General features: G+C 41.9%; 1 protein-coding gene across 2 annotated transcripts in view; it reads left to right on the forward strand.

Annotated features, from left to right (window-relative positions):
* LOC119963370 (protocadherin Fat 4) overlaps nt 1–13,061 on the forward strand; it is a 365,380-nt gene that overhangs the window by 264,596 nt on the left and 87,723 nt on the right. For both annotated transcript variants that reach the window (XM_038792402.1, XM_038792401.1), the window contains exon 8: nt 4,807–4,987. In XM_038792402.1, the coding sequence (XP_038648330.1) occupies nt 4,807–4,987 (181 nt within the window). The remainder of the gene's footprint in view (nt 1–4,806; nt 4,988–13,061) is intronic.

Below are 13,061 nucleotides of genomic sequence, written 5' to 3' on the forward strand. Positions count from 1 at the left end.
CGGAGGTATGATTTCAATTTGGTGTACACACCTGGCAAGGAGCTCATCATCGCCGATGCATTGTCCCGCTCTGTCAGCTCACCCAGTGAACCACTGGAGATCATCCAGCATATTGAATTGCAGGTACAACTGTGTGCAAGCACTCTCCCGGCAACTGATGAGAAGATCGTTCTCATCCGAGAAGAGACGGCCAAAGACCCCATGTTGCAGCGAGTCATCCACAACCTCAGCAATGGCTGGCAGAAAGGGCAATGCCCTCAATTCTACAACGTCAAGGACGACCTGATGCTGATCGGCATCCTGCTCAAGCTGGAAAGGATAGTCATCCCGCTAAGTCTCCAGGGCATGGTGCTGAACCAGATTCATGAGGGACATCTGGGCGTAGAAAAGTGCAGACGCAAGCCCCGGCAAGCTGTCTACTGGCCCGGCATCAACCAGGACATCACAGACATGGTCCTGAACTGCGAAACCTGTCAGAGGTTCCAACCAGCGCAGAGCAAGGAGACGCTCCAACCACATGACCTAGAGACCTCTCCGTGGTCCAAGGTTGGCATTGACCTATTCCACGCGAATGGTCACGACTATATCTTAATCATCGATTATTTTTCGAACTATCCTGAGGTGCTGCGGCTGCCAGACCTCACCTCACGGACCGTCATCAAAGCGTATAAAGAGACATTCTCACGGCATGGCATCCGAACACCGTCATGATCGACAATGGCCTGTGCTTCCACAGTCAAGAATGGTCCACGTTTGCCAAGAGCTACAATTTCAGGTATGTCGCCTCCAGTCCGCACTATCCGCAGTCCAATGGCAAAGTCGAAAAAGGGGTGCACATCGTTAAGCAGCTCATCCGCAAGGCCTCGGTCTCCGCTTCCGACATACACCTTTCACTACTTGTGTACCGGGCGACTCCCTTGTCCACTGGCATGTCACCAGCTCAACTGCTGATGAGCAGGAACCTGCAGACGACGCTTCCAGCCATACACATGCCCAATCTTGATCACCTCCCGGTGCAGCAGCTTCACGACAGCCAGAAGCAGAGCTATGATGCACATGCCACCGATCCGGACATGCTATCCCCGGCAGACACGGTCAGGATCAAGATACTGGATGGTGGGTGGTCTGCTCCGGCTGTCATTGTTCGACAAGCCGTGCCCAGATCCTATGTCATACATATGGCTGATGGCTCCATTGTGCGAAGGAATCGAAGAGCACTGTGAAAAGTTGCTTGCCCACAACCACTTCCCCTCCATTTCCACCTGTCGAATTGCCACCTTCAGGCACCTCGAACAACGAGGCCACCAGTCAAGACACCGTCATCCCCTCCACCACCTCTCTGGCAGTCGACGAGGATCAGACGCAAGCCTCAGAGACTGGACTTATGAGCATTTGTTTTGTTTGTTCTGTTCTGTGTTCCTCAGTCAGTCACATTAGACAGACACATTCACATGTATATTAAAAAAAAGGGGAGATGTCATGATATGCAAACATGCAAACAATGAACACTCAGAATAGGTCACAACCAATGGGCAGTCAGGACACTCAGAGGTGGCATCACCACAAGGGGGCATGACATAAACACTATAAAAGGGATGAGGCACTCACACCCTGCCTCTTTCCACAGACAGACATCTAGAGAGTTAGGCAGGGTTGATCAGCAGCAAAACACCCCAGCACGTCGCTTAGAACAAGCTGGTACAGTTAAACTGTTACTACAGTTAGATTAGCAGAGAGTCGAACTCATTTGACAACTGTGTTAATAGTTCAATAAACACTTGAACTCATTTCAGAGTCTGGAGCATCCTTTAGTTAAGACTGCATAAAGTAGCAGCCTGTGTTATCCGAGGCAGCATAACACAACAATTTATTTTGGTACTAAGAATGAGAACAGATGAGCAAAGTTAAATGGTACCATTGTAAAGGGGGGTGCAAGAACAATAGAGAAACTGGGGTGTACATAGACAAACCTTTGAATGTGGTCGGGCATGTTGAGAAAGCTGTTAAAAAGGCAAATGGAATCCTTGGCTTTTTGGATAGAGGTGTAGTGTACAGAAGCAAGGCAGTTAAACAAAACTGTTATAAAAACTGGTTAGATACCTGATGGAGTAATGTGGGGAATTCTTAAAGTGAGCATCTCACTTTAAGAAGGAAGTCAAGGCCCCAGAAAGGGTGCAGAGAAGATTTATTATCATAGTACTGGGAATGAAATACTTCAGTTACGCGCAGAGACTCGTGAAACTGGGTGGTTCTTGTTTCAGTAGAGAAGATTAAAAGGGAGATTTCATAGAGATGTTGAAAATCAGGAAGTTAGAGTAAATAAAGAGATGATGTGGAGATGCCGGCGTTGGACTGGGGTGAGCACAGTAAGAAGTCTTACAACACCAGGTTAAAGTCCAACAGGTTTGATTCAAACACAAGCTTTCGGAGCGCAGCTCCTTCCTCAGGTGAACCTCGCCATTCACCTGAGGAAGGAGCTGCGCTCCGAAAGCTCGTGTTTGAATCAAACCTGTTGGACTTTAACCTGGTGTTGTAAGACTTCTTACTAAATAAAGAGAAACATGCTCCAGGGTAAGAAGCTTAAGCTCATTTGCAAAAAAATCAGAGGTGGTTTGAGGCAAGAACTTTTTGCAGAGCGAGTTGCTATGACGTGGAATGCACTATCGAAAGATGTGGAAGCAGTCCAGGTGCAGAACCTGCTGTCAGCCTGCAAACATGTTATTCAACCTGTGACATCTGAGGTGGCCTAGGTCTACTGGTTTATGGAAGAGCTGTCTCCCAGTAACATATTGTCAGTACCATTGGTGCTAATAGCAAGGCTATGCAAATTTGCATTGGGCCTTTGTTTTTTGCCACATGGCTACACTTTAGCTGCTACATTACCAGAACACTTGTGAAGCATATAAATGGGTTGCAAATGTTTTGGGTCTGTTCAGGATCTGATCCAGTTATGATTTTGCCCAGTATTGAATAGTCTGTGACAACAGTCTAGGTTCCTACGTGAATAATGGTCACTTGGGCCAGCTGTGAGAGTTCTGGTTACACGTCACAGTCAAAGACATCTTCAATAAAGAAGAAAAAAAGAAATGACATTAGTAAAAAGACTGTTGTGGAATGAATAGTAACAATATTATAATATTGGTCCTTATCCATGTTGATACTTATCTGAAACCTGATCAGACAGCAATGGGAGAATTTTCTGTTTAGTGCTGGTTTACATCAGTCTCTGCTCAGACATCAATAAACTTGAATCCAAAGGCAAACCAAATGAAGTCTGGTTGACAGTCACAACTCTGAGAAACAGAGTTCAGAATGGAAGGGTAGCTTTGAACAGAAGAGTGATCATTCCAACAACTGAAGTTGCAGTAGTGAAATTGGCAGAGTACCCAGGGCATCTGAGCTCAAAGTGTTTGTGACTGCCGCCAGAAGGGTTGAAAAAAGCATCCAGTCTTTTGGGTGTACATACTCTTGTAATGATCTCTAAACTAAATGAACAAAAAGCTTCTTCGTTCTCCAGATTTATGGAAAAACTGTGAGTTGTGCTGACTGTGTGTATTCAATTAGTCAACTTGAAGACATTGGCGTAGATTTTCCAATTGGCAGTAGCATTTGAGCAGATTTAATATATTTTGAGGCAGAGTTGTCGCCAGTTTAATTTTTCCAGTAACTATGATCAGTGGTAACGATTACCACAAGAATCATTAAAATTCAATTAAACCAATAATTATATGGAACAACATGTACCCAATTCTAACTTTCAAACTCAGATTTCAGTTTTAAGCAACCAATCTGGACTTGTCCTTAATAGGGCCAAAGGGCTATAAAATCTATTCAGAAACATTTTTCATTGTGCCAATTGCACAATAAATCAGTAGTTACCTCTAAATTGCCCCTTAACAGCTGCAAAATGCAATGCCCAGGCCATAGTCACTTTTCTCTATTTTAATTCTTTCGCCTTTGTAATTGTTAATGAGTGAGAACATTTTTCAAGTGCAGCTGTTCATAGAAAGGTCCAGAGTTTTTTGAGGTAGCACAGTTGTGGTACTTTCCCCCCCCCCCTCATTTGCTAATGATAATTAAAATGTCAGCACAAATTTAAGCGCCAGTAGTAGCAAATTAAAAAGTGCATCATGTAAAGTTTACTATGTTATGCACAAACATTCTCAATTAAAATTCCAAGAGCCTAATTGATTACTGTGGAGCTGCATTGTATTACACAGAATGTGCTGGGGAAAGATATAAAGGATTAGCAGAGTATTTTTTTTAAAGGAGAGAAGTACGGTAATGTAGTTATTGTTAAGCAGAAATTAATTATTCAAAAGCTGATTCATCTGGACATGAGGTAAATATTCAATGGCAAACAAAATCATACATTCCAATAATTAGCAAGAAAGCAATGTGGAATTGCTTCTCTAGTTGTCTTATAAATATTTCAGAACTGAAGCGGTACATATTCAGTAGCTAGAAAATATTTAAAGCACGAGAAGATGATTCAATTTCTTTCATGTGTGTGATTTGATACTCTTAACCTGTCATCGGACTTAAGAGCAGTGATTTGTTCATCAGCAAAATCCTAACTATTTTATTCTGGAGCGATAACAGTGTTTTGAGTAAAAGATGTTCCTGTGACCAGTTTCCATAGACGTTCTATGTTAAAATTGCACACCACATTTCAGAAATAGATTGTGACTTTTGCTTTTTTTCTGAGGTGTTGGGATCTCTGTAAAAAGTGTGATAATATAATTACAAATGCCTGATTGGTTTTGTTGATGTATTCTCTCTCTACTCTCCCTATTCTTCTCGCAGGATCTCCAGTTCTTACTGGCACAGGCACCATTACCTTGATTGTCGATGACGTCAATGACAATATTCCAACATTTGCTTTCAAAACCTACCATGCCACCATCCCCGAAGATGTTTCGACAGGGACTGATGTCTTGCTTGTAAACGCCACTGATGTTGATGAAGGTTCAAATGCAGTCATTAGGTAAAGGCATTTTGTTTGATGCATATTTTCTGCATTTTCAAGAGCACCCCTTTGATATATCGTAAGTTTTGATATAACACATTAGCCTAGAAATTGGATTGTACCACCCCATTTGTAAGGCATGAAACTGCCACCTAAAGGTCCAGTATGGCAGTTGGTTTACAAACATGCATCTATCCTACATCAGGTGTAACATCTGCCATATTATTGGCACATGCAGTGTGCACTCATTTTTAAACATAGATAAATTTCTGACCGTTGTGCTTTCATCTCTCATTAATACAGGGACCACACAAAACATTTTGTCAATGATGCATCTTCTGGTATAAAATATATTCTGTATGGCGTCAAATCACAGCTTCTTGTAGGAGAGTGTCTTTTTTATTGTGCGATGTGAGTAAATTCCTTAATCCGGACAAAAATCCCACTGGAAGAATCTCTAATACCAAATTTAGCCAAATAAAAGTAATGATGATGCAAAGTGGTGGTGACATGTTCTCCACAGCACCACTCAACAGGGGTTGGTATATTTTTCACAGAATGCAGAATTCCCTAAGCTTCTTCGTGCTGTTCAGGGTAATTTAATAAATTAATCTGTTCAGTGAAATGTTCTTGCCTCTATAAATAATGCCCCATGCAAGAAATTCCCAGTAGGTAGGTGGAAGCAGGGTTCATTTACACGTTGTATTGTACAATTTCCCGTGTCTCCCTTTGATATAGTGTCGCATTTTTCCTTTGAAGAAATTAATTTGGCTGAAGATGAAAAACATTATTGGAGTACTTAGTTTGGCGGATATTGAAGCACGTGACTGTGCAACATATGAATAGAATCAAAACGAACCCTGTGTTCAATGCAGTTAACAATTACTTTATGAGCTCTTTGTGGTTTTCAGTATCTATTGTATATTAAAATCGCTTGTGGGGGGGATGGTATTTGCAACATTACATATGAAAATATATTTAAATATTCTTCGGCCTGTGCCAATGAGAAAATGTATTGCAAGTGTCACCTGCAATACCTGTTTCGCCTGTAGGTGGCAATGACCTATTTCCTTTGTAAAACTGTCACTGACATTAGGTGGCTTATAACAAGAGTTGAAACTGCAAATTACTGATTTTCTAAACCCCCTCCACTCTTTACGGGTGAGGAATTGGTGAATTTGTCCTAGGTTATTATAAAGCAGCCAATGGAAGAATTCTACCTCACTTCTTGCAAATCTCAAATGGCATTCAAGAAAATACGCAACGTCACCCCCAGTCATCTGATAAATATAATGACTCAGAATTTCCTGGATTGATTTCTGCAGGAATTACATGGTTATTTATGCAGAATTTTACACCGATAACTGACAGGAATTTACGTGCAGTACAGAACTAGGCCATTGGACTTGATATCTGTTTAGGCTCCACAAAAGCCTCTATCACTCCTCATGCCCAAATTTTCAGCAAATTTATTAGCATATGTAAAATCAACATAAAATTAACAGAAATCAGTATAAATAATTAGACCCATGGAAAGTGCGCTATCTTCCATCTTTAAATCCCTCATATATTATTAATGTTATTAAAGTTAACAAGCCCTTGGGGGCTGGTTTAACACAGGGCTAAATAGCTGGCTTTTAAAGCAGACCAAGGCAGGCCAGCAGCACCGTTCAATTCCTGTACCAGCCTCCCCGAACAGGCGCCGGAATGTGGCGACTAGGGGCTTTTCACAGTAACTTCATTTGATAATGAAATGAAAAATGAAAATCACTTATTGTCACAAGTAGGCTTCAAATGAAGTTCCTGTGAAAAGCCCCTAGTCGCCACATTCCGGCGCCTGTTTGGGGAGGCTGGTACGGGAAGCCTACTTGTGACAATAAGCGATTTTCATTTCATTTCATTTATTTATGCACTTTAAGTAAAGCATTAAGTAAATGCAGTTGTGCAAGATTTTCTCTTTTTATTGTAACAAATTCTAATTACATTATAAAGGTATCAGCGAAAGCAAAACAACAGTAAGGAGGAATTTTAAGAAATATATAAAAAACAAAAATAGTGGGCGCCATTCTCCGGCTCGTTATGCTCTCGCTCGTGCAAAACAAGGCCGGTGTACAGCGGGTGAGGCCAAAAATAAGAACCGCGCCAGGCTTCGATGCAACCGGCCTGCTCCTGTGGCGTAGCATGGCGAGAAACCAATTATCACCACTTATGCCCAATTTCCATACAATTAACAACAGCCACCCATTATCCAACGGCCTCCCCTCATTCAGCGGCCTCCCCGGCAAGTAGTCACTGATTAGTACTCGTTTTGGAAAACGTGAACCTGGCGAAATGGCTTCTGTGGAGAGCTGAGGAGGTGAGTAACCATCTTTGCTCACAGGCAAAGGGCCCAGCAGCAGGGCAGCACAGTGGTTCACTGGTTAGCACTGCAGCCTCACGACGCTGAGGTCCCAGGTTCGATCCCGGCTCTGGGTCACTGTCTGTGTGGAGTTTGCACATTCTCCCCATGTTTGCGTGGGTTTTGCCCCCACAACCCAAAGATTGGCCACGCTAAATTGCCCCTTATTTGGAAAAATGAATTGGGTACTCTCAATTTATTTTTTAAAAAGAGCCCAGCAGCACTGGGATTGCCAGTGCTCAGCAGAGGGGAGGGGGACCCTTGGCTGGGGGTGGGGCCCCATCACTGTATCCTCCTCATCTCCTTTTCATTGCCCTTTCTCCTCTCCCCTCCTCACTGCTTTCCCATCTCCTCTTCACCCTCCCATGTCTGGGTTAATTTAGTACCGCCACCCTGTTAGTCTTCTTTACCTGAGTATTCTTTTGATTTTGGCTCCCTCTGATTAACATACCAGGAGATCAACAGGTTTGAAAAGAGAAACAAAAGGACTTCAATGGCACAGTCAGTTTAAATATGCTTGCTATCTCTGGGAGATGGATCATAATGAAGTTTAGAATAATGGGGTGAAAGTTTCACACTGTCCAGTAGCTTGGAGAATCTAAAGTGAAATGAGTTTAAGAAGATTCAGCCAAGTTTATGATGGACACAAGCCACATCACCACAAAACTGCACTTAACTTGGCAACAGGGTTAAAGATATTGTAGACAGGCTTACACTAAAATTGAGAAGTACTGAACAATAATGGGTGATTCGTTTGCACTTTTTTAATTCTCGAAAGTTTTGGGTGCAAGGAATACATATTTGGCATTAATGAGGAACTGTTGGCAGGAGCATAACATTAACAGCTAGCAGGATTGTGACATTGGTTTCCTGCTTTATTAAAACGTATACTGATAAGCAATATAAGATATTCTTGAAACCTAATTAAATTAAATAAACCAAAGTGAAATGCGGGTTCTTGGCAGACACTTGCCTCTGGTAAAAGAATACCACTAACCTTGCTTGAAGATTGATTAGGAATCCTGTCACATTAAAAGCAGAGAGCATGTTATCATTTTCTAAACATTCCTTCAGTGTATTATGGGTGTGGAGAGTTGGAGTGGAGTTGATTAACCCGCAGGATGAGTTTAAATACCAGGTAGATTGTGCCAAATTTGGTTGTATGCCGATCATCATTGATCTTTCACAGTGCTTCTGGTTTTGCTCTGTTCAATGATCTGTTTAAGGTAATAGGAGACAAGTGGAATGGTGTTACAAAAAGAGAGAAAGCTGGGAAAACTCAGCAGCGTCTGTTGGGAGAGAAAACAGGTCTGGAACAACCCTGAGAGGGGCACAGATAAGTACAGCCCCCAGGGGGCAGAGGGACATTTTGGGCAGTACCTGGGCTCTGCCCCCTCACACTTTCAGAGCATGGGATATGTCTCCAACATTTATTTTCCAAGTGCTGGAAAATATGGTGAGGAAAGCCAGCTTTGCGGCCGGAGTACTGCACACTTCTTTTCTCGCCTGAGCCAGTACTTCGAAAAGAAAACAGAAATTTCCACCTAATATTTCATTAACAGTCTTGCAGCAAGTTTTTTGTTGTTGCTAATTTTAGCTCTCCTGCTTCATTCATAGAATCATAGAACTCCTACAATGCAGAAGGAGGCCATTCGGCCCATTGAATCTGCACACCCTCCGCACCTTAACCTAGACCCATTCCCATGCCCTATCCCCACGTAACCTTTGAACCCTAAGAGACAATTTTAGCATGGCCAATCCACCTAACCTGCACATCTTTGGGCTGTGGGAGGAAACCAGAGCTCCTGGAAGAAACCCATGCAGACACGGGGAGAAAGTGCAAACTCCAAACAGACAATCACCCAAGGCCAGAATCAAACCTGGATTCCTGGCACTGTGAGATTCATCGAACAAAAACCTTGATTGCTTTCTGGTTAAGGCTTCCATGGATTGTAGTCACCCTCTGAGAATTCACTCCAAAAGTGACCATTCTTCATGTGGGAGCCTTGGTGAGTCAACAGCTATTCAAACAAAAGGCCAGTTTTGTCCACTCAACTGCATGTTTCCAAAGATCAGGAGAGCGAGCAGTGGTCCATATGCATTTCCCAACCCAAAAATTGTATTGCTGTATAGCAGAGCTCAACTACCTGAACACATACCAGTTGTAGAACATTTGTTTGCATGGTCCAGCTATACACTGAGCAAACTTACTGGGGGAGAATTTTAACTCTCACTTTTCAGCTATAAATTGGCATAACGCCACCAAATGTTATGTTGTGATAGGTCGAGTTCCTCTGGCACAAACAGGATGCCATATTGATGTGGATTACATTTACTCATCCAACACACCTCCCCGATATAGGTACTGTATTAAGCTCCAGGAAAATTAAAATCTTCAAATAGTATGACATTCAGATACAAATGGCTGGAACTAGGCTGTGCATGCTGTGCCCAGCTTGTCCTAGGCATTGAGAAACCTAACCTTCAGTATGTAAAGGCAGAAGGGTGCTCAAAACACCAAATACATTTTCAGTTTTTATTTTTATTAGCCCAACGGAAGTGAAGTGGAGAAAAATACCTCCAGCTCACTGCCTGGCCATACAAGAATGCTGCTCCCTCTCCCCAACCTGCATCCTTCCACACCTCGAAACCCACCCTTCCCATCAATGATGGTGAGTTGAAGTAGGATTTGACATCTGCAATTCACTAGCAAGATTAATAATTTGCAATATATTCAGCTCAGGCCTGAGGTCTGCAAGGGCAGAGTTAATAATAGTCACTAATTTTATGCCCATTTTTGGTGGAAGTTGAATTTGTCAGTATCATACAAAGTCATCAGGGAAGTTCATATGTAGTAAAATTTATTTTGCCTTTCCACTCAACATGGGGCTTTATGTCAGAAAATTAACAGGAACTTCTAACAATATGCTAATTGAATTATAACACAAGCTATATTTACTGCAAACCTGAAATGAAAACAGTATACTTTGGAAATGCATAGTCCTATCAGCACCTACAATGTCTTTTATCAAATACAAAGGGATTTTCTGTACATTTCCAACAGTTTCTGTTTTTATTCCTGATGTCATTAATTACATGCAGGATGAACTAGACAGCTTTTGAAGCTGCAACATGGGCTTTGGAGTGTGACAAATGCTATTATTTGTGTTTGAGGATTTAAGAGAAGAGGAGTAGAAGAGAGAGCTCTCAGGCACATTATTGGAAGGTTAGAGATAAGGACCAGGGATTCTGCTGGGTGATCCTACTGACATTAGGGTGGAGATTGAATAAGGCCACTGCTGCCTCACTCCGCAACTAGGATTTATTGAGCCTGCCAGGAAATGCCATGACCCTTGTACTTTGTGGCATGTTGCAGTGCTGGGTCTCTGCTGAATTTTCCTCATGCCCAACACTGTTACCACCACTTCCTGGGGCCACCTTGGTGAAAATGAAGGCCCATCTGGGAAGTAATGGTATCAATCCTGATGTCTCCACATGAAGGAAACCAACCCAGCAGTGACCTCCACTGCTTCCATTCAAGTTCCTACTTAGTTTGTGTGAGCATTATTCACTGCTAAACCTTCAAGAAATACTGATCTTCCCATCTGTGGGGTCCTTCTCTCTGATAAGTGCGCAGTCACTTCTTGTGGTATTGAAAGGCAGTCCTGTGGAAGCACCACCAGGATTTTGTGACTATGCAATGGTGTATTTCCCTTTTGGGGGCAAGAGTCCAACTGGGTGCTCACCATCATTCAGAAGGAACCACACAACTTTGTTTCCTGCCTGAACATTGTCAATGAGAGAACAATTACATGATCTCAGCAGCATTACTTTCTGAGTTTAGTTTTAATAAGGACATGGGGAGTCCACACCGAGTAAAATAAGAACAAAGTTTTATTTATACGAACTACATACACTACCCGGAAGATCCCTACTTGATTCCTTTCTGGTCGGTGCCTTACTGGCCGACCTTATGTACATTGGGTAATGAGGGAGCTCATACTCCGCGAGGAGCACGGGGAAGATGAACATTCCCACCCCATAGGTCCATGTGGGATATTACAATAGTTTCCATTAAGGATAACTTTTTAATTTGATACTGCTACAAGAGAGGAGACTACTGATCTGGACTCCATGCTGGGCATAAAATCTGGGCTAACACATTAGTATGGTGCTGATGGAGTGCTGCACTGTCAGAGATGCTACCTTTCAGTTGAGACTTTAAACCAAAGCTCTGTCTGCTTTCTCAGGTGACTAGAAAAGATACAATGACACTTTCAACAAAGTGCAGAAGTGTTTTCTCCAATCTCCTGGTCAATATTTATCTCTCGACCCATATCACTAACACAGATTATCTGCTCATTGTCGCATTCCTGTTTATGAATATGGGAATTTGCTGTGTGCAATTGGCTGATGTGTTTCTGACATTACAATACTTACAAAAGTATCTTTTTCGGTGGTAAAGTGCTTGGGGATGCCCTGAAGTCATGAAAGGTGCTATATAAATGCAAGTCTTTCTTTCTGTTTTAACGTGTAGAAAATAATCTGAGTCTATTGAATGTATATTGTTGTCCATGTTTGAAAAGATTCAAATATACAAATGTGGCGGAGGAGGTGAACAGTATTATCAAAGCTTTAAAATCTGTTTATTTGTGAGCCCAACTAGCCATTATTCAGCAAGGTGAATGCTTTGGTTAGCTCATAATTACAGGCAGGATAAAAGTAAAATAAATAAATAGTATTCAGCTGAATTTAATACCACCGGTTTTGAAGCATCCTATGGATTTCACATTCTACTTTATAATAATTCAGTGAGGTCTTTTTAATTTTACCGGAGCTTCACCTAAACCACAATATGCTTTAAAATTCCTAATATTGATTTCAGCAAAATAGTATGTTTTGTTTAACTTTGGTCATGTCTTTAATTAAGGGTTAACTGAAACACACACCTTGCTTCCCAATCAAAGCACCTCTAGTTGATTGCCTACTTTTAACCTTCATGCCAAGGAGTCTGACATTAGCCATTCTGTTTTCATATGCTTACTTAGTTATTTGCTTTAAATCAGTAAAGCATATGCTCCCAAACAGGTCTGCTTTCTCAGCAAATGATGTGCAGAATTTTCATGGTCAATTAAAGACTCACTTGGCTCCGAGAAACAGTTTTGGAATCAATGTTTTATGGTATTTAACATCTGGAGATTTATACATTATTAGACTTTGGTGTGGATGTGTGGAGAGTGGCTGGAGTCAGTGCAGGTTAAACTAATCCTTCAATGAGGTGTGTAAAACACAGCTCATCTACTGTAAATGGAGTCAGTGACTATTATCCTGTGCACTTAACTGAACTAAACACACATGTGTGCTCAACACTTAGCAGAGTTAAATGGTTATAGTAATTAGCTTGTATTCTGAAGAACAGAGAGTAGGTCCAACAATGCTTAGAGAAGTCCCGCCCGATACAGCCCTGAGCTATATAGTGCTGGAAGATTCTCCATTTGGTTCCTGGTCTCTGCTGAATTAATAAATCCTGGAATACAATTGGCCAAGATTAGAGAGACGGTGACTTTAATCCTGAAGCAGTAACCTGAGCTGAAGAGTTTTGTGTGAACATTGGATAAACACCAGTAAAGTAGCCCTGCTTATACTTGCTATCTCTGCTTTCCCATGGCAAACTGTCAATTGTATAGTTACAAG

Source organism: Scyliorhinus canicula, chromosome 3 (genome assembly GCF_902713615.1).
Source record: "Scyliorhinus canicula chromosome 3, sScyCan1.1, whole genome shotgun sequence".
NCBI classification, from domain to species: domain Eukaryota; kingdom Metazoa; phylum Chordata; class Chondrichthyes; order Carcharhiniformes; family Scyliorhinidae; genus Scyliorhinus; species Scyliorhinus canicula.